The following is a 25486-nucleotide window of genomic DNA, read 5'->3' as shown; positions in this document are numbered from 1 at the left end:
AATACTCCCTTCCATTGGGATGAGTTTGAGTACAGTTTTATTGACCACTTTCCGCGGTTGAAACACTGATTGATCGATTAAATGAGACATAATACATTTTGGAAAGTTGTACTGTATCTCTCAACATACCTTTTAATGTTCATTTGTGTTTATTTACTAGTAGTAAAGAGGAAGAGATGATCGGTGCCACTTGAACTGAGGTTTGAATATTGTTTGAATTTCCTAATAAAATGTACAGAATTTGAAAGCTGAGACTTTGTTTCATATCAAAAGTAACCTTCTCTGTCTTTTCACTGCGTGAGAAAATGGATTTGTGGCGTGAGAGCTGGCAGCCCTGTACATGCATTTAACTGATTGGTTACATATTTGCCCAAAAATGAAAGTAAATGTATTTAGTTTCAATTTCATTAGTTTCTTTTTGTTTATTAAGGTTTCATTAACATCACGGCATACACATTCCAATATTTGCATAAGAAACTTGAAGGCTGTTTGACCATTCATTATTTCACAGAAAAAGACCTTCAAGAAAAAGTCTTCAAGAGATAGTCACAGTGTAATTAATTACTGAGGCAGATACAGCACATCCAGTAAAAGCAGCATAATATGGTCATGCAAACCAGTCAGTTTGTGTTCATCCTTCAGAGTTTGGCTTTAAAGATGCATTAAAAACTGGTAAGTACTGTTTTACCGTTCTTTTCACAATATATAAACTAGGATTGTATAAGGTTAAATAAAAAAAGGTAAACTAGCGAATGTCTTGATAATCATTACCCTTAAACTTAAAATGTTGCATTGAAACTCTGATAGAGCCAGTAAAATTGATGGTAAATCTGTAGAATTCTAGGAATTATTTTTTTCTCATTCATTTAATACATTTCAGAAATCTAAAAACATTCACACATTCCACACATATGTAACCTTTGGTAACCTATACACTTTTTTTGCAACGCTGAAGAAAGCTATTTTCTTAAAATGCGCAAGACTTCCGGTTCATTTGCCACAGTAAATAAACAACTAGAAGAATAACAAAGTGCAGTAAACTGGGAGCAACAAACCAGTGTGTTTATGATTACGATAACTATCAAACATTTACCTTTTAAAGTAATATTATGCTTATATTGTTATCATTACGACCACAAGTTAAAGGTAGGGTAGGCATTTGTTTTATGAACACGTTTTATTATACTGCTTGAAACACTTTTCACATCCTGATAGCAATCAATAATAGAAGTGATCTAAATATTAAAACGTAGGCTAACGTATATATATTCTGTGGGAGTCACATGACCAAAAAAATGTTTGTCCAATCACTGCATTCGTTCTGAGGGTCACAAAGAAACAGCAGCCATGTTTTACAGTTCCTCCAGAACCAAAACAACAAGCTTATGCTGCGTTCACGCCATGTCTAGGGCCCTATAAAATCCGTTTTATTTTTTACCAAATTCCGTTTTTTTCAGTTTTAATTTTTACAAATTCCGTTTTTTCCGTTTTAATTTTTGGGAATTCAGTTTTTTTGACCCTTTACTGTTATTTTAGTTGTAAAAAGAGCTTTTAATGTTGCTTTTAATGTTAATGATTAAAATGTACACAAATAAAATAGGCATTTACTCTCAAAATAAAAAATACTGCATGATGCAACATAACATTGCACTCTAAGTACTTCAAGTAACAACAAAATATGGTTATGAGCTTTAAACTGTCCTGTAAAGTAAATTATATTAGTTTATATAAGTTAAAATAAAAGTCACACACTAGCTGCGTCGTAATGTGTATACTATCCATCCTTAATAGTATGTGACATTAGTAACTGTCAATAACATTTCGCAATTTTAAAATGGAAACCCGCAAAGTTCTTCCAGGAGCTGTTCACAACCTCAGACTCGGATTTATGCGTTTCTATGTCAACGGCGAAATGAATCTGAAGCAGTCAGGTGGTACAACTAGAGCACAAGTTGTTTGGGTTTGTTATTATTGTAATGGTATGTGCTTTAATACATGAGGTAATTTGAGACTGTCTCTCTTCTCACACCGCTTTCAGACGCTGCTGTGTGCGTTAATGTGTTTTAAGGGAGGGTGGGATCTCATGCTTTCAAAGCTAGCCTGCTATTGCTAGCCTGTTCGAAATTGCCTACCCTACCTTTAATTGGATGGGCTAAACAAACATTAACAAACAATGTACTATACTATACAGTATACTTTGATACACCCATCGCTGGCTGATAACAGAAAACCTACAAAATTTGAGCATTTTGTACAGGTACAATAACCGAAAGCGAATGACACTTGAAGCCTTACACATTCAAGTTACTAATGACCACACTCATTCTTATGTTAAAAATAAAGTGGATACTTGAATTAAAGATAATACTGGGTATCTGGCACCAAGGAAATACTTGGGCAAGACATCGACAGGTAAGCTATTATCATTCTTAACAAGAGAATACCGTGTTTAATGCTAATGTCATCTTTTATATCAGTAGCCATATAACTCATCCATCCATCCTTGGTCTCTGTAGTATCTCCCGCTTCCACGGCCTTGCAGCGTGTCATACAAATCGTTGGTCACAAAGCCGCTCTCAGTGCTGGCCAGTGTCACAAAACCACTTTCAGTGTCCCGGCCTGCCAGGTTGTCATAATCTCCGGGTGGAGTGTCTGGGGAAGAACCCAGGAAGGAAGTGTTTTTGATGTCAGGCCGTGTGCCGGCCAGGTCTGATTCGTGCTGCCTTCGGATGACCTTGTAGACGTCAGGGCTCGGGCTGTTGCATCTTTCTCCAGCGGCCCAGTATCCTGGATCCTTTGGAGGAGTCTCAGTCTGTTCTTTCTTCCTGCATGCATAGATTATGTTTTTTGCTATCAAATTTAGTGAATAGTGAAGAGATCAGTGAAACAACGTACCTCTTTGTGAACAGCTTGAAGCAGAAAACTCCCGTCGCCACAATCAGCAGCAGTAGAAGTGGTATGGTTGGCAGCACAATGTAAGCGATATTGAGAGTATTGTCTGAAAGACATGAAGGATATTGGTTAATATCAACAGTATACAGCCCTTTAAACACCATTCAAAAGTTTGGATTGATGTTTCTGAAAGAAGTCTTTTGTGTGCTAGCAAAGCTGAATTTTCAGCATCATTATTCCAGTCTTCAGTGTCACATTATCCTTAAGAATAATGTTGAGACAGCTTAATGCTTTTTGTCAAAACCATGATATTTTTTTCAGGATTCTTTGATAAATAGAAAGTTTAAAAGAACATAATTTATCAAAAATAGACATTAAAAAAGTCTTTACTGTTACATTTGATCAATTTAATACATTCTCACTGAATAAAAGTATCCATTAAAGAAAAATTCCTACTGACCCCAAAGTTTTGAACAGTGTTGTATACTTTTTCATATTTTACATTTAAAAAACACACACCAGTATTCAGTTTTCCAGCATTGATTCAACATAGTTTAGCGGGGTCCAAACGTCTGAGACCAAGACTGAAAATATGTCTACAATTTTTAATCAAAAGATTTTATTATAAATTATGATATCAGCATACCCCTTTAAATGAAAACTTAAAAATATTTAGTATGGTATGTCAATGTGTTTAAAACCTGTTGATCATAATATGCAGCATGATGTAAAATGATCCAAAAAGCATCTTGTGCTTCAATTGAAGCAATAACGTCTGATAATCTGTACAAAGAGTCGCAGGATCAATGAGACAAATTGACTTATTGTTTAGTGACCTAGAAATAGTGCAGACATATTTGTCTTCAATCTAAAACTCATATAACAACTCAAACCTGTATGACATTCATTCATCTTTGAAATGAACAAAGATATAACATTATCTCTTTTTTTGCCTATCAATTGAAAAAGTCCATACAACCTAAACTTTCACAAATGAAAAAGTACAGAAAAATATAGTTTGATACAAGCCTTCTGAAAAGAACCAATGGAGACCAATAAGACTCTTCAACCATGTCTGACAGAAAAAGATTCACCTGGAGGTTCAGATACAACCACCCTCATGCCATCATCCTTCTCTGTGGCAGAGGGGTATCTGGGTATTCTGGGTGTCGGAAAAGCATCTGTAATATACGAGAATTAGGTTTTCGCGTATTATCTGGTGTAAGATATCTACAGCACATTAAACAGAAAAAGTACTAAACAAAAAAACAAGCACATGCAAATAAACCAATAAATGCAGACTTTCCCATATTTCACAAATGATGGATTAAAATGAATCCATCCAACATTAGGCCAGTAGTTCTCAAACATTTTGACTCCAAGGCCCCCCTTTGTCCAAGACAATATTTGAACGTCCTGCTATGTAAGCTGATGTACGTTTGATACTTTTGCTGTAATACAAATTAAAAAATCTAAAATATTAGCTTAATGATGTACATATTTAGTTGTAGTATTTTGTTTCGCATTGTAATTAGGATTATCCTTGTGAAAAAGAAGTACACTTTAGCAAAAATTTGTCATCATTTACTCCCTCCTCAAGTTGTTCCAAACCTGTTTTTTTTTTCCTGCTGAACACAAAGGATGATATTTTGAAGAATATGGAAGTCAATGTTTCCCCACAACTGTATGGTTACCCACATTCTTAAAAAGTCCTTCTTTTGTAAACAACTTAAGGTTCAGTAAATTATGACAGAATTTATATTTTGGGGTGAACTATGCCTTGAAGTGCGAATTGCATGTAATGTAAATCTAAAATCATTTTTGTTTTAAAATATACTCTTAAATTTGAAGCATAATACAAGTGACATTTAATACAATTAAGAGCACTTCTTTTTCACAAGGGTATGCTAATATAATTAAATTTAAATAAATTTAAGACTTATTGAGGCCCTCCTGGAAGTTTCCTGAAGCCCCCTACCACTACATCAGCTGTCTTTATTTTATAAAATACAAAATAATTTGTACTAAATATGCAGAGCCACTATATTAATATACAAATTAATATATATATATATATATATATATATATATATATATATATATATATATAATCAAGCTTACCTTTAAATGTTTCATTTTCTGCAGGGATGGGTGCTAGAGGTTTATCTGAAACATCACATGATGACCATGTTATATCACATACTAAACAAGGGTTCGTTTCCCAAAGCCAACTGGTCGTAGGTTCCGTCATTACCAACAGAGAAAAACTTGCGACCATAGTTGGCTAACGATGCTTTCGGGAAACGCACCCCAGTTCTTGTTTCTCTTAGAAAGCTGTAATTACAAATTTTAAATGTGAATGGTAAATGAGAACTTCCCTAAGTCAGGATATTGTGTTCTCCAGATATGTGAACTCTTCTTCAAAGTATAAGCAAATGGGATTTTTATGAGTTTTTTTTTATTGTTTACTAGATGGAAACCATAAGCCTGTATAAAAGCACAGCTCTATTTATAGATCACCAACAGGAAGATCAGGTCTTAATTCACCCTGAAGGGGTTTATTCTATGATAACATCCGGCTTGATGTACATTATTCCGCTTATTACATGGCTACTTGCCACATAAGTAAATAATTATATGAAATAGGCTATTGATCCGAGTTGAAATATTTTATTACCTCTTTAAAAGCAAAGCTTCCGAAAAGAGAGCAGTTGCTAGCAAGTGGCAAGTTCAAACTAGACAGACATTTAAGGGATAAAGTACTGTAATAATAAATAAAATAAAATAATAATAGCTAATAAAATATTAAAAACTCAAATCAATATTTTCTGTACAATTATTTAATTGTGTCATCCGGTAACGCAGACTCGCTCTCCTGTTTCATACAAATACAGCTGCTGCCGATTTGCGACGATTGATTTGTACACAGTAATGGATCATAAAATAACAAACAGGTGTAAAACAGTTTAATCTCAAATTAATATCTCTTATCCTCATAATTATTTATGTGGCAAAATACTGTATAATAATTGGTATGACTGTACGGTATACCTTAAATGTTCATATAATTTATAACTTTGAATTTGCCGCTTGCTAGCAACTGCCATCTCTGCATGGGGAAGCTTTGCATTTAAAGAACTAATAAAGTATATGACTCAATATTTTGATCAGTCTAATTATTTTACAGTAAGTAGCTGTGTAATAAGCAGGATAATTATTTTGCGATAACAACCGGCTGAATGTACATTATACCATACATAACATACCGAAGATGGAACAATTGACCAATCAGAATCAAGTATTCCATAGAGCAGTGTAATAAGCAAGTTTAAAGGCACACTGTGCAAGAATTGTACCTTAATAACAGCTTCAAAGTCATTTCTTTGGGAAACAAAGTCATAGTAGGGCGAATCATCCTGGTAGTAAAGCTTGGGGGGGACGGTGCTGGAAAAACCAGCAATGCAAGTTTGAGAGGAGCGCCCCCGACAAATCTCACGAGAATCACGGCATGCTTTATGGCAACGGCGTCACACACATCAACCACAACATGAAGCATGAAGACACTAACGCGCATTTCAGATGTGATACTCGACGACGGAAAAAGCAAAGAAAACGCGGTCGGAAGAGACTAGGAAAAGAAAAAGAGAACCCGTGAATAAATGAATCAATCCGCAAGTTCTTTAACGGTCTTGTGGTAGATCTTTTGCCAAGCGTGTCAAATTTTTTTCTCTCTCATCAAAACTGAACGTTCATCAGTGGCTACAGTCTATATCAAGCAGGGGCACGTTTTTGTGCATTTTATTTAGTGATTTCACCAGAGTGAATAGAGAGTCTCCGCAACTGCGACAGACTGAAGAGCGCGTCCGAGTGAAGACTGCGCGCGCTATGTATCCATGACACTGACAACAGCGGACACGAGCACTTAGCTTGAGTTCAAAAACACATTTTAGCGCTAGATCTCTCATTTAATGCAAAAAAAATTACACTATGCAAGATTTGTACCTTAATATAACAGCTTCAGGCTGTGAGTGCAGAGACCAGTCTATGGCAGAGACGCTTTGCGAGAGTGGTATTTACGACAGTGACATTAAATACAAGTACTCCACAGCGACTCTAGGGGTCGCTGTTTGACAAAAACAGAATTCCTGCATAGTGTGCCTTTAATGTTTGTTCAAATCACCAAACTAAGACCTGCACAAGCAATATCATTAGTAAAATGAATTCACACAGAAATCATTTGAATTTAAATATTCCTTCCCAACCTTTGGTGTACTTGCAGATAAAGTTGTTTTTGGTTTCACAATTGTCGTCATTCCACTGGAACATGTAAGGACCGCCCTGGCCCGGAGGAGCAGAGGGCTGATGATACATCACTACACACACCTCATACCCACAAGAAGGCTCATCAAAGTGCCAGTTCCTGTCACACACACACAAAACAATGAGCAAAGGGACCTACATAGAGAATGTGTCCATCAAATGCAGCTCTCGTCACACCTGAAGGTTGCTTGGCTTCCATCCAGCCAGTAGTATTGAGATGGGCATTCTCCGTTTTTCTCCTCATAATCTTGATCCCTACGAAGCCCAATCCAAAAGTCACCATCTGATGCTTTTAGTTCATGGATGAAATTTTTTATCAGTATCTGCTCAGTCTCAGACTCAATACTGAGAAGGTCTCCACCATCACTCCTGCAGGCTCGATTCGCATCTTCAAAGTTGAGTTTACGTCGGCTGTCCTGAAAGTAGGCGATTTTATAGCAGGGCTTCTCGGTACCACGCTTGCAGATCTGTTGACCTTAAGAGACGCATTATAGATGTTAGAAAAGACAATGGAATGAAAATATATTTATACTTTTATTTGGAACACTTAAGGGATAATTCACCCAAAAATGTAATTCTGTCATCATTTACTCGCCCTAAAGTTGTTGTTTCTTTCTTCTGCTGAACACAAAAGAAGATATTTTGAAGAATATGGGCCAAACAGTTGATGGACCCCATTGGCTTCAATAATATGGGGGGGGGGGGGGGGGGGGGGGGGAATGACTATGGAAGTGGGCCCATCAATTGTTTAGTTACCAGCATTCTTCCAAATTTCTTATTTTGTGTTCAGCAGAAGAAATTCATACAGATTTGGAACAACTTAATGGTGAGTAAATGATGACAGAATTTTCATTTGTGGGTGAACTATCACTTTAAGATGAATAATTTTATATTTAGAAAATGAAACAAAAACAAATGTGTTGTGATGTGGGGTGTGTCTCAATCATCTCCCTAGTTCAGTAGTCAGGGCACTAATCAGGGAGTCGGCCAATTTAAGGGCTGTCTCATATGAAAAATCCAATGAAAAAAATCCACTGAAACGTTCGCTCCCTAAAGAAAATAAATGTATTTCTCATTTCATGTTAGTTAATACATTAACTAATGTTAACTAATAAACCTTATCGTAAAGTGTTACCATTATAATTAAATAATGGTTTTAAAAAACATCTATCATTGTGTGTGGTAAGTTGGCTCACATGATTTATGTTTCGTGCTTCAGAACTTCCATTAGGGGAACAGAATGAGCTCACTGGTTCTACGTATTTATTAATCTTTGTTAATGTTAGTTAATAAAAATCCAGCTGTTCATTGTTTGTTCATGTTTAGTTCACAGTGAATTAACTAATGTTAACAGTTCAGCTAACTGTTCAGCATAAATATACATCAGGCAGGTAATGAACACAATCAAGCTCATTTTATAATTTATTTATGACTGAAATGATGCATATACATTTTATAGTATTTTATCATTTTTAAGTATTTTATCAATAAATCACATAAAAAAAATTGTTGGAAAGATATTAATTCTGGCTTTTTGTTTATAAATACTTGTGATGTTGTATGAGGACACTGTCATGTAGTCAAAATGTCAACATGTCCCAATGTGTAGTAAGCAAGGGTCCTATAATATCCTTAATTCATGTGCAGGATACACTAATTCACGACCTAGAACCTGGGATTGAGACACACCCCATATCTCAAAAAGTATGCAATAATTTTAATGCTAATCTAAACTTTAAGAGATCGATGTTTTTTTTTTTACTATATGGATTTACTGTACATGAAGTCACAGGGGAAAATCCATATTTTAATGCTTTAGCAGTCTTAAAGTTACAACAGCAATGACAGCACTGAAAAGTGAGACTGAACTCAAGTGCATTGTCAGTACAAAAGGTCAGCTAAATGGCAATCTTTTTTTCTCCAGAACACAAATTTTCAGTTACATGTTTGATTACTTTTTCTAAAGCAATGTTGTTTTTTCAGACAATCAGCAAATCCAGGGACTCCCAATGTAAAATAAATAAATACACGAATAAATAAATCCTTAAGAACATTAATAACATCGTGTAGGCAGCAGATTTACTCTGACAAATGTAAAAAAAAATGTAAATATGTATAAAAAAATGTAATATGTGCCTTTTATGATTACTTTTCGCTCTATGACCAAATAAATAATGAGATGGACATCTTAATTTAGAGAAAGCCATTAGTGTCTGCGGCAGAACATACCTCTGGGCTCGTAAATGTCTGCACCGCAGATAGGATGGACAACACATCGGGTTTACAAGTGGTGAAGAGAGAAAACAGCCACTGTTAAAGCATCTTAAGAAGTCACTTACTCCCTGTATTCAAGCATCTGAACGAGTCTGATAGTTAAGTGAGCGAATCAGCGAAAACAACAACAAAGTCAATGAAAAACCTAGAGAACGAATTCTAAAGGCTATCATAAAGAACCCCGGGTTGTCAAAAGGGCATGCTGCAGACTAATATATAAAATATGATTTCTTCGAATTAGCTAACTTTTCCTCGAAATAATTACTAAATAGGCTATATTTTAATATTTTAAAATTAGTCGAATGAAATATTTTCTTTCTTAAATGTCCAACTCACCGCCTATAATCTTTGACGCCCACGCGGAGATGCTGAATAAAACCAAAACGCAGGCAGATTTTCTCATCAGTTCCATTTTAACACCTTTGATCAAACTTCCATGGGTCTTAAAAGTAATTTCACGAAGACAATGGGATTCCGAGAAAATAAAAAAGGAACATCCCTTCATCCAGTAGAAAACGAATCACCTGTCCCGTTATCCGCTGAAATCTTTGTGAACATCCAGAGAGGCAGCTCAGAGTGAGACGAGGGCGCGTGACTGAACGAACACACATGCGATCATAACACGTCACCATCTGACAGTACACACCATGGGCTTTTATTTGTAGATATGAACAAATTCCGTAACGGTTTACAAGTAGGCTATAGCCTACAGCCTTCTACAGATAAATAAAGTGTTAAAAAAAAACAACAACAAACATTTTTATGATGTAGCATAGACATAGGCCTGCTATGGTACAAGTAGCCTAAACATCTTGAACATTTGTCTACTATGGTAAAAGACATTTTCTTCATGGAGTCTTAAATTTCATCAATATGTTTACTGGAGCTTCAGAACTTCTTTCTGGTCCTCATCCACAGGTGATGAAAGTGTATTTAGAGCCAATCTAATAAAAAAAAGCACATAAATGATTGTTTTCAAAATTGAAATTGGTTTAGGTAATACTTTATTGTACAGTGCCTTTGTTACACGTTACATTTACTATAGTAATAATTAACAGTACATTTCTTTTATACTGGATTGTTCACTTTGAAATAAATTTTTGATATGTTTTAGCTTACCTCAAGGGCATCCAAGATACAGGTGTCTTTGTTTCCACAGTATTTTCAATTTTTATATTTTTAGGTCAAACCGTTCTTGTCTGTCAGTCATATAATGGTGGTTTATAGGGTCCACCTCAAAGAGCATACACAGAGAAGTCCAAATTAAACATGATTTAATGACTCGTAAATGTAAGTACACAATGATGGCCTAAGACATAAAACGAGCAGGTTGTATGAGAAAACGAACACTATTTATATCGTTTTTACCTCTTGTAATCACAGTCACGTATGCGCCAGAAAGCCCGGAAGTGATCTCTCGCGCGTGTACGTCAATCATTGTTTACACAGAGATTTAAGAAGTGTTATCCTTCACTGTGAAGATCTAAACATATTTAGATACAGGAAATTGCAATGGAAGACGATTTCAATATATAAACAGACAACGTTGATTTTTTTTCTCGCAACCACGCAAGAGATCACTTCCGGTGCTTGCGCAGAGCAAAGCGCCCGTGCCGTGGTTACAAGAGGTCAACACGATATAAATACTATTCGTTTTCTCACACAACCCGCTCGTTTCATGTCTTAGGCCATCAATGTACTTAAATTTACGAGTCATTAAATCATGTTTAATTTGGACTTCTTGGTGCATGCTCTTTGAGGTGGACCCCATAAACCTCCATTATATGACTGACAGACAAGAACGGTTTGACCTAAAAATATAAAAATTGAAAATACTGTGGAAACAATGACACCTACGTCTTGGATGCCCTTGAGGTAAGCTAAAAGATATCAAAATTACTTTCAAAGTGAACTATCCCTTTAATGCATTTTCTGTTTTGCATTGTATTTAGGAGTTAATCTCAGCATTATCAAAATGCGCAAGGCGTTCTCATCCCAAAGCGCCATATAGGACGCTTTTGCAAAAGCGTAAATATCCAACGCACATGGCACCCTTTAACGTCTAATGAGACGCAGAGGTTAATGGTTAAGTTTAGGTATGGTGTAGGGTAAGGGTTAGACCACTAGGGGGCGCCTTTTGCCCAAATATATCTGCGTCTCATTTCACGTTAAAGGGTACCTTTACCCCATGTGCGTTGGATATTTACGCTTTTGCAAAAGCGTCCTATATGGCGCTTTGGGATGCGTCATACTTGCACATTTAACTTAATATTGAAACCAATCTGCTGCACAGGCTAATTAAAGTCTTCCTACATGACATTAAGTAAAGGATTTTGCAATGATGCATTTATCAGAAAGGGAATTGTTTTGGATAATAGGGCAGGAAATCAATGCTGGTTTGAGATGTTTGTACAGAGCAGAGCAGAAAACATCAGACAGGTTTCAGATCAATAACTAAGCCTCAATATAAGCTTAGTTTTCCAATAACCCTTCATCACTCGGTCTAGAGATCAATTTTAGTAGGCTAAGAATCCATATAATAATGAAAATGTTAGAAACTGTCAGATATTTTCCCTCTCTCTCAAGCTCACGTTTACATGTTTAAATAATACTTGGGGGTGAGGTCCTATTTTGTTTTTTTTCCTTTTATAATTGGAGTGATGCTGTCCGCAGCAGTACTATTAAGCAGCACACAATTACTATTACTTTATTGAATGCAGTAATACAAATCACCTTTAATTATAAAAGTTTATTGCACTAGTATCCCTAAGTTGCCGAGATGAAATTATAATCAGGTACATGACAGAGAAAAGAAATAACATTTTGTAGAGGTACCTTTTTTCTACTGGGTTGCCTTTTCTTGGTTTGTGTTGGTAGGAAATCATCTCCTTCTGTTTGAATAAACATATTAATTCAGCATATTAAATACAATATGAAACACACACACACACACACACATTGTTTTTTTCTGTTTTAAGATGACTCCACGGAAACATCATAATTTCCTTTTCTAAAATGTTGTCCCCACAACATCGATGTTTGTTTGATCAAACATACAGTAAAAGCAATGACATAATGTAATATAAAAATATTATTACAAATTAAAGGATTGTTTTCTACTTTAATATATCACATGATCATTCAGAAATCATACTTATATGCTGATTTGGTGATGAATAAATATCAATAAATAGTATTATCATCATCATATGTTTACTTTTTACTATTATTTCAAGGACCCCAAACTTTTGAATAGTACTAGTATTGTTTAATCATTTTTGGGGGCTGGGATGTGTTGTTATCCATCTCAGTTTTGGCTGTAAAATGTACAGTTTTCAAGTTTAAAATTAATACAGGGGTTGGGCTATGAAACTGAAACACCTGGGCCCGTATGTATAAAACTTCTAAGAAATGCTCATAAGAATAGTCTTAAGCTTTGACTTAGGAGTCAGAAAATACTTAGTAAAGAGTAGGACTTTTCTAAGAGTAGGAGACTTTTATAAAGCAGCTAAAAGCAACTTTCAGTAAAGTATAACACTGATTCCTAAGTGCTGACTGAAGTGGGACTTAAGTGCTGTGAAGGACTACAATGATGTGAACCCAAAATGTCTGCCCTGAACCTCTGAATCAGCCAATAATGATGCAAGGATGAGGTCACAGCAGCATGACACAATTAATTAATTATTTAATTAAGACATTAATTATTAAGACATGAATTATTTCAATGTTTCAATTTATTTAGAATAATTCATTTTTGCGTTGTACAAAAAGATTACAAATAAGTACAAGCATTTATTTCACACAATTTTAACAGAGTTTCAACACACTAATTAAATGGACAAATGTGATGATATTTAAGTAATAAAGCTGATGAATCACATAATTAAAAATTGCACTCACAGCTGTATATAAAGGAAAGACAAAATTTGAAAATTGGTAAAAAAAAAAAAAATGGATGCAAAAACAAAACCAAACTGGTCCAAGGAAATGCAGAGTCATTATAACTTTCATTTCTGCAGTTAAGGCATTGTCTCTTACAATGGGAGAAGTTGAATTTCTGACTAGGTCAGTAACAAAAATAATACCCTGACGATCAAGCCTGTCTCATTTGATCAACTCTCTCTCATCATATAATTCCAACACATTCTTACGTTGTTGGAAACTGCACGGCCTCCTCCTCTCTGCTGCCATCTTGTTACTCCTAACTGGTTAGGAGACCTCTCCAGCTCTCTTAAATAAATTAGGAGCTGAGACCTAGTCTTAACACTTAGGAACTTTTATGAATCACACTTATTCTTAAGTATAAGAATAAGAGTAAAATTACGTCATTCTTAGAATTTTGACACACTTAAGACAAAAAATTTACTCTGAGCGGCTTTATACATACGGGCCCTTGTTTTAGACAACAATAATTTATTATTATGGTATAGGGTCTCCTTTTGCAGCCAATACAGCATCAATTTGTCTTGGAAATGACAATTACAAGTCCTTCACAGTGGCCAGAGGGATATTATTGCAGCTCAAACCATCACTGATCCACCCCGTGCTTCACTATGGACACGCAACAGTCCAGGTGTTAAGCTTTTTTGGGGCTTCTGAACACTTCTAAACTCCCACAGATGTGGGGAAGACAGTGAATGTGGACTCATTAGAGAACAATACATGTTTCACATGTATTCACATTTATAGCCCAAGATTTGCACTGCTGGCATCAGTGACATTTGGCATTGGTACCAGTGATCAAAAGAGTCCTGACCATGAATACTGACTCTGTGGAGCTCCCAACAAACAGTTTTGGTGGAAATAGGAGAGTCAAGGTGTGAATTTAATTCAGCAGTGAGTTGGGCAGCTGTGATTTTATGTTTTTTTTTTGTGTGTGTGTGTGTGTGTGTGTGTGTGGATGCAATCTGGGTTGCCTGGACATCTTTTTCAGACAGCTTTCTCTTGCATTGACAGTTACTCCTGTTACATGTGGTTCATTCTACGTGGTGGTATGCCGACATTACCCTGGATACCATAGCTTTCCAACTTTCCATACACCACAAAGACTTGCAGTCCAGGGGACGTATTATAGAGACCTTCTATCTTAAGTTAAGATCTGACAATTTAATTTAGGATTTTTCACAAATTCGTAGTTGTTGATTTAGTATTCTTATCTTACAAAAGCAAAACCTATCTTACTCATTTTATATATTTTTAGGAAATCTTAAACCCCTCCATCAAGTTCTGTAATCAACTCTCAGGTCTGTTACCAAGCAACCAATGACACGCAAACAACTGCTATGAAGTCAGATGGGAAAACTGGAGAATGGAGAAACAAAATAAGTGGTGCTTTTCATTAAGTGAAGTTTTAATAAGCTTGTTAGATAATCCTTTTATTTCACATGAGTCTGTAATTATTTGTCAGTTTTTTCGTCAAAATGCAGCACATCATTTGTGTCTGCAAAATGCTATTCTTCATCTTGTATCGTTAATAAATGTGACATCATTCTCAGACAGGGCTATTATTGTGTGATTTTTACTTTCAAACATTTTTGAAGTCAGGACACTATTGGGGTTGTCCTAAAGTTAAGACAGTTTTTAGGATTTTTTGTGGAATTAGGAATAGGATGCTTCTGTAATACCCTTTTCCTATCTGTAATTAAGATACGATAATGCATTTAAGAAATGTCATTTTGTCCTAAAAGCTTTTCTCCTAACTGAAATTGCCATGGTTACCAAACAGATAGGATTCTAAAGTTAGGATCTTTCTGTAATGCGCTCCCTGGTCACAGACACACACCAACAATTTGTATTGTTTTGAACTCTGAAACTGTATGTCTCCCATTATGTTTTGTGGAATATGATCTGCAAATATAGGCGTGAAACCTCCAAACCTGTTGCCCATTGTTTCAGTTTCATTGTCCAACCCCTGTACATGCATACATACACTATGGCCCTTCTAAAGAAAAAGATGACTTCAGTTCCAATTGTATTAGCAAACTAGGTTCGTAAGGTACTCATGCAGGGGGTGGATAAAGCACTAGTACCTCATAATCATCAGGCTGCTCCCGAGAGAGACATCAAAGTCTTGAGGAAACCCACCCCCTCCTTTACTTTCCTCCTATATAGGGGAGGATGCCCTAAGAAACGCTGAGGCTCTAGGGAAAAAGTGCTGAGGAAGGGAGAGAGAGCACTCTAATGAATGGGAGAGAAATAAAACACTTGGCTGTCTGAGGAACCCTTTCCTGCAGCATCCAAATATGCAACGGCTGTGTTAGCAGAAGACCCGAGATGAGGGTAAGGCTGATCCAAACTGAACTGAGAGACCTGAGCGGATGTTTTAACCTAATGGGGCCGAGTACTTTATTATTCTTACCTTAATTCGCTCAGCCCTCTGCTTTTTCAGAAGGGCAATAATCTGGTCACGTTTCTTGGCCTAACACAAATAAGAAATATGAATCAGAATTAGCAGATTTATTGCTAATCATGTTTACACACACTATTCATCTTGATGGCAGAAGAAGTTTACAGTGTACATTGCATAATAGTTACTGAAGTTATTTATCAACACCAACATTGATGCCAATCTGTAAAAGATGGTTCACCATGATAAATATAATTGTGTTGACTATAACAGCACTGCCGAAGTATATTTCAGCCGACGTTTTGATTTAACGCCTATGGTTTCTGGCTGCACTTAATGTCATTTCATTAAATCCATTACATGCTTGTAGATTGTAACTATTTTTCAAGCCAATGTCACTTTATGGCAGGTTAATCAGTTATAGTAATGTAATGTCTGTTGATTATAATCACCCTTTGTAAACATCTGTCATATTGCAATCTGCTAAAACCTGATTTTCCACGCTGAAGTAAACACTACAATCAACATGATTATATATATATATTACTTTGCATGTTTTTTAATTCAGCCTCAAATGCTTCTTTTACAAAGCAGATCCACATTTTATGAAAACCTCCAATATAATTATCTGATGAGGGATGGGAATGAGGTTAATTTGCGAAGAGTAATCTCATAAAATGGATCTGTCCTCCAGAGGGCCATCCATCTTGGGGATTCCAGGTTGATTACTCACAGCATGAATACAGACATTACAGAGAGGGTACAGCCCACTGAACCGCTTGACACGCTATCTTCAGATGCAAGGAAATGAATGACAGACCAAATTGTAAAAAACACATTAAACACCCGTTTATTTGGAATATGGAAGGCTGGAGTAAACAGCACATGGTAGAGATGGTAAAAATGATTCCATGATACAGACAGTCACGCTTAAGATTATGCTAGAAAACATAATCATCAACTTGATCTAACTATTTTGCGTGTTGGCAATTTCGTAAAAATGTGTGCAATGTGAAACATAGGACACCTTATGATTTTTAGACAAAATGTAAGCGATATGTGTGATATGTTTTAGCTTACCTCAAGGGCATCCAAGATGTAGGTGTCTTTGTTTCCACAGTATTTTAATTTTTGACATTTTTCAGTCAAACCGTTGTTGTCTATCAGTCATACACTGGAGGCTAAGGGGCTCCACCAAAAAGCATGCACAGAGAAGTCAAAATTAAACATGATTTAATGACTCGTAAATGTAAGTACACACTGATGGCCTAAGACACGAAACGAGCAGTTTTTGTGAGAAAACGAACAGTATTTATATCGTTTTTACCTTGTGTAATCACAGTGACGTCCAAGTGATCTGAATCAGTTGTGCAATGTCCAACTGAACCGAACTCAATCAGTTCAATGTTACGCTGGAAGTGATCGCTTGCGTGTGACATCACTCATTATTTACACGGAGATTTCGGAAGTTTTACCTTTTACTAAACATATTACCGAAATCGTCTTCCATTGCGGTTTCCCGTATATCTAAATATGTTTAGTGAAAGGTAAAACTTCCGAAATCTCTGTATAAACAAAAAGTGACGTAGGCGCGCAAGCGATCTCTTCCGGCGTATGCGCAGACCGAAGCGCCGGTGCCGTCAGATCATTTGGTCATGACTATGATTACAAGAGGTAAAAACGATATAAATACTGTTCGTTTTCTCACACAAACCGCTCGTTTCGTGTCTTAGGCCATCAATGTGTACTTACATTTACGAGTCATTAAATCATGTTTAATTTTGACTTCTCTGTGCATGCTTTTTGGTGGACCCCCTTAGCCTCCAGTGTATGACTGATAGACAACAATGGTTTGACTGAAAAATGTCAAAATTGAAAATACTGTGGAAACAAAGACACCCACATCTTGGATGCCCTTGAGGTAAGCTAAAACATATCAAAAATTAATTTCAAAGTGAACTATCCCTTTAAGATCTACCCTGACATGTAAGCAGATCATATGAAAATGTAAGAGACAGATTGTATGAATTCATATGAATTAGCCAGTTTGGCAAAACATAAAAAAAGTGTTTGTTTTTTTTGTACGAATTGCCATGAGATTGTGTTGGGCCACCCAGCTTGAGTGCTGCTTTCATTAAGGGTGGACATTTCATTAAGGCTGGCATTCATCTTTTAATTCAACTTTGTTATACTGATACTATAATTTGCAATGAAAAATAGCCTATTAAAAAAAAAAGAATGGAAAATAATTGGATCCGACTATCACTGTAAAAAATAAAACCGTAATTTTTATGGTAAAAAAACGGCAACTTTATCGTCAAAAATACGTTATTGGTTTTACCAGACTTAAATTAAAATTTACAGTAATAAACCGTACTCCATTATCTGATATAATGTAAATTTACCAACCTTTTGAAGAATTTATATGTTTTGTACCATTGTAATACACTGACAACCAACATTCATCACAGCAGTGATGAAAGTTGCATGATAAATCATAACTCATCACAAACAATATTCCAAGGAAGATTAATACTTTAATAATGAAGCTGCACAGTGTTATTCACACAAATATTAAATACCATCATGGTAACATGCATGAAATTTAAAAAAAATGCAATAAACATTAATTTAACAACATCAAATGTAACATAAAACCCTAATGTACATGTACTGACTAGAAAAAAAAACAAGACAACTATGAGGAACCATAGTTATTTCAACAAAAATACATAAAATGTGAAGTGTCACACAGGGAATTGTGGGAATGTCAATTTACGGTTTTTCACTGTAAATTATAAAATGAGTTGTTCATTTTCACTTTCAAAATCGGTAAATTTAACGGTATTTTACAGTAAAATTACATTAAATGTACCATGAGATCTATCACAGTTATTTACCGTATATAGTACGTAAACATTCTATTAACCAATTAACAGTTTTGCACTGTAGCATTTTTACAGTCTTTTACCAATTTATGATTATTTTTTACAGTGTACAGTTTACCCCGAAATTGTGATAGATACATGGACATACAACTTGAAGAACTGAAAATGTTTCTTTTCTAATTTCATCTTTGTAAAACTGTAATGATATGAAGATAAATGAAACTCATATTTGGACATTTTGCATAACCGCATAATATGACTAGCCTGATTACATCTGACTTCCTACTTCCGCTAATTTCATTTCGCTCCTGTAGTCAGTCTGAGAGCAGCCTATCTTTCAGTTTTCCAGCAGCCTTCGGACGACCGGACAATCAACCAACAGAGGGCGTGTCTGAGAGCCGTGACGTAAACGCTAATCGCCGAATTTTACATTGTAGGTTAGAGAAATCAAATGGGAAACAAGATGCAATTCGCTCTGTTTATGAGAACATTCCGGGGTTTTTCAAACTGAAGCCAGAAAAAGAAGAGTGTTTGATAAACCTTTTAAATGGAGGCGATGTTGTGGCCCTACTCCCGACTGGTTTTGGGAAAAGTTTAATTTATCAATTGTTACCGTTAGTTACGTCTGTCTACGAAGCACAGTGAAGTAGCAGAGTCTGGTATTACCAGGGTAGAGGAACAAAGAGCTGTGTTTAAAAGATCTAATCCTAAGTTTGAGAGTTGGCTACAAATATTTTCTTGTTTCACTCTGGCAAAAATAAGTTTAGAGGCCGTGATTGGTCGTGGATAAGTAGATTAACTTCGCATAATCTGCAAAAGTCGCTTGTTCACTTCGGTATTTCGCTCGCATCATCAAGTGTTTACAGCAGGTTTATAGTGGAAGTTCGATCATAGATTTGAGTTTGATGGATGATGTCTGTGGTTCGATGCGGCTGTGTCGGCGCATAACATACGTCATAAATAAACTTATCTGATTGGCTTGCTTACGGGTAACCAATGATTTTAAATTTCAGACAAGCGCCCCCTAGCGAGAGAGAAAACACTTTTCTATTATGCCATTCCAGAATTTGTCTAAGAAGCAAAGTGAAGTAGCAGAGTCTGGTATTATAATATGACCACAGTTTTAAAAAATCTTAATGCTCATCAGGTTCTGTGGCAAGTGCTTTTTTGTTTAGTCTGTAAAGTAAAACGACAAGTTTCTTGTCCCAGCAGTGACGCCTAAAAGGGACAAATCAATGCCTCCTTATTCTTGTACACAGATGAATTGATCCGCAAGACCAATGATTTCCAGCTAATTCGATTAGTAGATCTGGTTAGTGCAGTGTTGGGAGAGAAAGTAGCTATGTAGAGATTCATCACTGCACAAATATAGGGCTTAAGAGCATCTAAGCAGGCTCTTAAGGATTCTGCCAGCTAGATAGCATTACAACTGACTCCTCTGTGAGAAAATTTACACAAGTCAGACAGCGATGGAAACCTTTAAATTAAATCTGCAAATTTATTGGATACCTCTGTTTGAAAGCACTGAAAGTGCACTATCAATCAGCATACAAACCGCCTGGTAATATGAAGCACAACATATCAGGTGCTTCAATAGCATAAATGATGCAAGGATGCATTAGTGTACGCATCAAAATTCAGGGTTAGGGGTGTGTTCAAATTCCTAGGATCAAAGTATCAGCAATAGTTACAGTGATGCTTGCTGTAGCACCATTACAATATCTACTTTATATCAGTTCTAATTTATTGTTATCTTAAATGATCTGTGATGCTCCTCAGATACTCATTGGGCTAATGCGGTGTGCTGAGCACTACTCAGAATCCAGCCTGCCAGATCCACACTTAGAAACCCTGCTGATCTCAAATCATCTTTCATCAGCGATCTATAACTGCCCTCCACAGGCTGGCTCATTAGCTTTTTATGCAGCAATGCACTGTCTAGAATTAAAGATCACAGCAAAGGGAGTATCAAGACAAACTCGGGGCATCTAGTCCATGTATTTTCAACAAACTGAAGTATGCCACATGGAGTGGATATACACAACCCTGTTAAAATAGTTTTTGCAAAGTGAAAAAAATAAACAAAAATAAATAATTTCATAACAGACCATAAACATCACAATCACAGCTCTTACGGGTGCTTGTGAAGGCATATCTCAAGTAAATGTAGGAGTTTGAATAAAAGGTCCAACATTAGGAATACTTGATATGTGTCATGAGAGTAAGCAACTGAGTATCAAACACTTTGTGTAGAGCGAACGTGAAACCCATTCAACGATTCGGCACATTTTTTTGACACAACGCGCCACCCGCATTGTGTCAAAAAATATAGCCAATATATATATTGATATATTGATGTATTACCAGAGCCCGTCTAACGGAGAGCCTTGGCACTTCCTATTAGCCCTATTGTGTATCATCTTGGTTGCAGTTCCATTAGAATTCCACTGGAGGTGATCGTGGGCGAGTGCAGAATGAATGGGAGTCTATGGGGCTAAACGGCTAAATGTGTCTCTTTCACCTGCTTGTCGTTAAATCAACATAGATTTTATTGTTGATTCCGCAAGTTCAATATATATTATAGGCCAAAAGTCGAATGAACGAGTACTTATGTCCTTTCGATGTCTTACAGGCTTGGCCATTGTTGGCTGGAACATGCTAGCATTCTGCTATTGTGTGACGTCATCACATTTTTTAATGGATTTTTAGAACAGATAAGATTTTAGAACTTAAAAATGCAATTTTCAGCTTAGTGTATTTTCTTAGCCCTCCCTTTTGAATGCAACTTTCAAATTACTTGACAAAAAATTACATCCTGAGAAAAGTGGATTTCTGGGAGTGAAACCCCATTGACTCCCATTCATTCTACACTCGACCGCGAGCGCCCCCGCATTACATGGACAGAGGCGTGTTACTGCAGCCAGTCCAGAAACCGGAAGTAACCAGCCAGTGCTAATTCTCTTCAATTAGACATTCTCTGGTATTACACAGCTCTGTGGAATACTTGATTCGGATTGGTCAATAGCGCCATCCGGTATGTTATTCCCAGATAACAACTACCCAAAACAGATAACGCAGGCTCATCAGGGTTACTGAAGTTAGCAGCGCTAGGAACATTTTTTCTTTGTGGAAGTTTTGCGTTTGGTGAGCTAATAAAGTATTAAAACTATTTTTGTGTAGTTAATTATGCCATCCAGTTTCATGGACTCGCTCTCTCTTGTTTCATAGAAAAACTCAGCGGTATGACTATATACCGTCTCTAGTTTGAACTTGCCGCAACTTCTCTCCACAAAGTTTTACCTTTAAAGAGCTAATAAAATATTTCAACTCAGACCAATATTTTGTGTCTAATTATTTACTAATGTGGCAGTAGCCGTGTAACAAGCAGGATAATGTACATCCAGCCAGCTGTTCTCAGAATAACCCTCTTCAGGCTGATTAAGATCCCTCCGCTTCGTGTCGGGGGTTATTCTCAGAGAACACTGTCTGGCCAAAACAAGTTGTTTGGACTTAAAAAGGCAAATCAGAGGAGCGCCTTCATGTGAAAAAAAAATGATCTTGCTCGCTCCCAACCATTTTTTCACCATTTGAGCTGGTTTCCACTGCAGGAACTTTCCCCATGAACTAGTAGGGACTTTGGGGTGGTACTTTGTGTGTTTCTACCACAGGGACCAGGCTCTAAATGAAGTTCAGTAAAAAAAAAAAAAAAAAAATCAGCTCAGAAAGCCCCTGCTCGCAAGGTAGTACTTTTTCAATCTTCAGGAACTTTCGGGGGCTGAACATGCTGATTGGTTGAGTTCACGCAGCATGTTTATTGGTTGACTCCACGCAGCATTTTATTTCAAGCTCCATTTAAAAGTCTGTTCCAGTACATGCAGTAAGAGTTGTTTCCAATTCAAATCAACAATGGAGTTTAAAAATTAAGACAGATGAACAGACGAAGAGGTTCAGGCTTCATTAAGCTTAAATGTGGAGGACAAAATCCAGCGGGAACTGGAAAGTCGCGTGCAGTCCTTTGTCATTTGCCTGACTAATTGTTTCCCAACCCGACACCAACAGTGCACACCAACATTGCACATCAGTTCACCCTTATACCATATATTTGTCTCTAACGAGCTGATGAGTTGATTCAGTTGTGATTGATTAGGAAAAGTTGGACAATGTTGTTCCTCAAGGAACAGGGTTGGGAACACTGCTTTAGACCGTGATAAAAACTCAGACAGCTATAGGTCTGGGGGGGAAAGTTCCTACCTGGGGCAAATTGTTGCCATGATGTGTCATAAAAAACTACACACTCTATGGGTAAGAACAGTTGCCAAACATATGTAAATATAGGCCTATTATTATTATTATTATCTATGTAAACTACCTGCTGAAAAAAACAATACTTTATTTAATATTTTTGCTGAGGGTAAAGATGTTTCTTTGGTTGAATTCAGCAGAATAAAACAGCATTTTTCTCAAAACAGTTTAATGAAACTGGATTGTTAACATGCAGTTCCACTGAGACCTCACCATCTCCACGTATTTCTGTCTCTCCTCTTGTTTTTGCTTCAAATAAACATCCTGCTGGATTTCATCATCCCTCTCTACCAAGAAAACAAACAGGCCAAAACATATTACATTTAATAATAATAATACATTACACTCATTCAGTCAATATTAGCCTATAGCCTATACTTACTTGACCATGACGCTTGGTTTGCACGAGCATTTGTGGCTAAAAATAAAACAACAGAAGATTATTCTTCTTTTATTTCAGTCCTTTCCATGCGCCACCACAACTTTGGAACAGTATTTAGAGACTACAATTTCTATTTTACATGACAAAATATAGACTAGGCCTACTTTTAAGCGCATAAACAGCATTTTCTCTAATGGTGCAATTCGAAAAAAGCACTAAGTTATAAGCACAACATTAAAGGTGTTTAAGCGTTTCACAGATGATTCATAAAAGTTTTCAACGCATGCACTTTAAGACAATTTGCATGTACAAAATACATTGAATGAACGTCACGCTTACAGTGCGGGGTCTTCGCAACTTTTAACCGCTGCCTGATGTCAGCAGAAACGAGACGAGACTCTATTGGAGGCTGTAAGGAAAGGGAGTTCCAGAAAACTTTCGCATATGCCACATCTTCTTGTGACGCTCCATTAAATACCGTATACAGTTTTTCGATTTCTGAAAGACTGTCTAAAACCTCTTCGTTTAGTTCTTCAGTCATAATAGTTAGCGAGCTTTCTGTTTTAGCCATGTAACAGACACTGAAGATGTGTTACGGTTGTCATGGTGACTAAACGCTCAGACCAGTAAACGGTGCGGGGCCGGGGATTTCTTTTCTTTTCTTTTTCTTTTTTTTTTTTTTTTTTGCTTTATTCAAAATTAACAATATAATACAACACCATCTGTTTATGCCAGGGTTGATACATACACTACTAAACAGACATACAAGACAAACAATGACCATTAAAAAAAAAACAACAACAAATAAAACAAGACCAAATTACATAAAAGGATGCCAATTAAGCATATTTAGAAAGTACAAGATCAGTCTTAATTGCCTTTCTATTTTTAAGACCTCTTACAGTGGTGTGATACTGTTTTAGCTCTGCTAAAAGGTGTTCAAAATTTGGTTTGGACTCTGCCCATTTCTTCTTATGAATATGGAATTTTCCCAAGACTAAAAACAATTGGACAAAAAAAAAAAAGAAAGACAAATCCTTATCTGTTCCACCATCTTCAAAGTAAATAGGGGCCGGGGATTTCATGATGAAAGAAGAGAGGCAACTCAGCAGAATATTCGTAGTTTTAAAGGGAACAATTTTTTTTATGTTTTATTTTTTTACAGTAAGTTTAAGTTAGGCTACTAGCCATTTCAACACTATATAGAGAGAAAAATGTGCCAAAATTCAGAAATCTTTGCAAGACATCACTGAACATTTATTTAACCATATGTAGCAAAAGTACATTTCTTAAGTTACTTTTTCATCTCTATTTTTTGTGTTTATTTAAAATTAGACAAATTAAATCTGATATTTTAATCTCCAATCTGTTGTTTAACAGTTAATATAGTTCTTTAATGCTTCGCTAAATAGCAGAAGACACGAGCAGGGTTTTAAACCCCAGTTGGGGCATCTTGTAACACTGCGTTACAATCATGTGTCACTATTAGAAATATGCTAGTATATTCTATAGGCTACTTTTACGAATTCTATTGAGAAAAAACAAGAAACGTGTAAATAAAGACTGAGAGTCAATGTTCAGAAATTATCCATTATTATTTTGTTTTGAAGTACTGTATAGGCCTAGGCTAGCTGTGTTTTCTGGTGTGTTTGTTGTCAAATCCAAAAACTAGTTTATTTTTAAATATTAAAAATGCCATTATTTTATATGAAAAAAGTTAACAATTGTATTTTATTAAGAAAATATTTTGGTTTGACTTGTATATATTTTTTTATTAGATCAGAAAGCATTTCATATGGTGATGTTACAATGTGCCCCTCACATGTTACAATGTACCCCTCCTATGGGGCATGTTGTCACACTCACTCCCATTCTTTCAGGGTAAATTAAGAAAAAAACATACACTGTATTAATAAAACAAAACCATATAATTGTACTAAATATGTGAGAAATCAATGTAGGGAAAAAATAAATACTCTAAACCCGAAGTAGATTTACACAAACTGAGAAAGTCAAAAAGCGTTACGATGTGCGTTACGTTCTCTCCCCTAATTGTAGAACTTCACGTAGAGTGTTTTGAAA

The 25486-nt window shown here is 36.1% G+C and overlaps 2 protein-coding genes across 3 annotated transcripts; both read right to left on the bottom strand.

Moving 5' to 3' along the window:
* Nucleotides 1-400: 400 nt before the first annotated feature.
* layna (layilin a) lies at nt 401-10086 on the bottom strand. Of its 2 annotated transcripts, XM_039661653.2 has the most exons (8): nt 9823-10086; nt 9442-9459; nt 7390-7687; nt 7155-7312; nt 5014-5058; nt 3987-4073; nt 2896-2998; nt 401-2825 (listed from the first exon to the last, which is right to left on the bottom strand). In XM_039661653.2, the coding sequence occupies exons 1-8, from the start codon at nt 9989-9991 to the stop codon at nt 2474-2476; spliced, it is 1230 nt and encodes a 409-aa protein (XP_039517587.2). In that variant the 5' UTR covers nt 9992-10086; the 3' UTR covers nt 401-2473. The 2 variants fall into 2 exon arrangements, with proteins under 2 accessions (XP_039517587.2, XP_039517588.2); XM_039661654.2 differs by lacking the exon at nt 9442-9459.
* Nucleotides 10087-10184: 98 nt separating this feature from the next.
* Nucleotides 10185-24007, bottom strand: hoatz (HOATZ cilia and flagella associated protein). Its single transcript, XM_039661655.2, has 6 exons — nt 23744-24007; nt 23405-23440; nt 23236-23309; nt 15845-15904; nt 12322-12377; nt 10185-10430 (listed from the first exon to the last, which is right to left on the bottom strand). The coding sequence occupies exons 1-6, from the start codon at nt 23973-23975 to the stop codon at nt 10364-10366; spliced, it is 525 nt and encodes a 174-aa protein (XP_039517589.2). The 5' UTR covers nt 23976-24007; the 3' UTR covers nt 10185-10363.
* Nucleotides 24008-25486: the final 1479 nt, after the last annotated feature.

The sequence above is a fragment of the Pimephales promelas genome, chromosome 4 (genome assembly GCF_988280905.1).
Source record: "Pimephales promelas chromosome 4, fPimPro1.hap1.1, whole genome shotgun sequence".
Classification (NCBI taxonomy): domain Eukaryota; kingdom Metazoa; phylum Chordata; class Actinopteri; order Cypriniformes; family Leuciscidae; genus Pimephales; species Pimephales promelas.
Note: the sequence above shows the minus strand (reverse complement) of the source record. Positions and strands in the feature narration are given on the sequence as shown.

What these genes read in the sequence shown, in the direction of transcription:
- hoatz (XM_039661655.2), bottom strand. Translation starts at nt 23,975, where the DNA reads ATGGCTAAAACAGAAAGCTCGCTAACTATTATGACTGAAGAACTAAAC. An exon ending in AGTTGCGAAGACCCCGCACT is followed by an intron (nt 23,441 to 23,743) that starts GTAAGCGTGACG and finishes TTTTATTTTTAG; the next exon opens with CCACAAATGCTCGTGCAAAC. An exon ending in AGAGGGCTGAGCGAATTAAG is followed by an intron (nt 12,378 to 15,844) that starts GTAAGAATAATA and finishes TTATTCAAACAG; the next exon opens with AAGGAGATGATTTCCTACCA.
- layna (XM_039661653.2), bottom strand. Translation starts at nt 9,991, where the DNA reads ATGAAGGGATGTTCCTTTTTTATTTTCTCGGAATCCCATTGTCTTCGT. An exon ending in GGAAGCCAAGCAACCTTCAG is followed by an intron (nt 7,313 to 7,389) that starts GTGTGACGAGAG and finishes TGTGTGTGACAG; the next exon opens with GAACTGGCACTTTGATGAGC. An exon ending in TATCTGCAAGTACACCAAAG is followed by an intron (nt 5,059 to 7,154) that starts GTTGGGAAGGAA and finishes GTGATGTTTCAG; the next exon opens with ATAAACCTCTAGCACCCATC.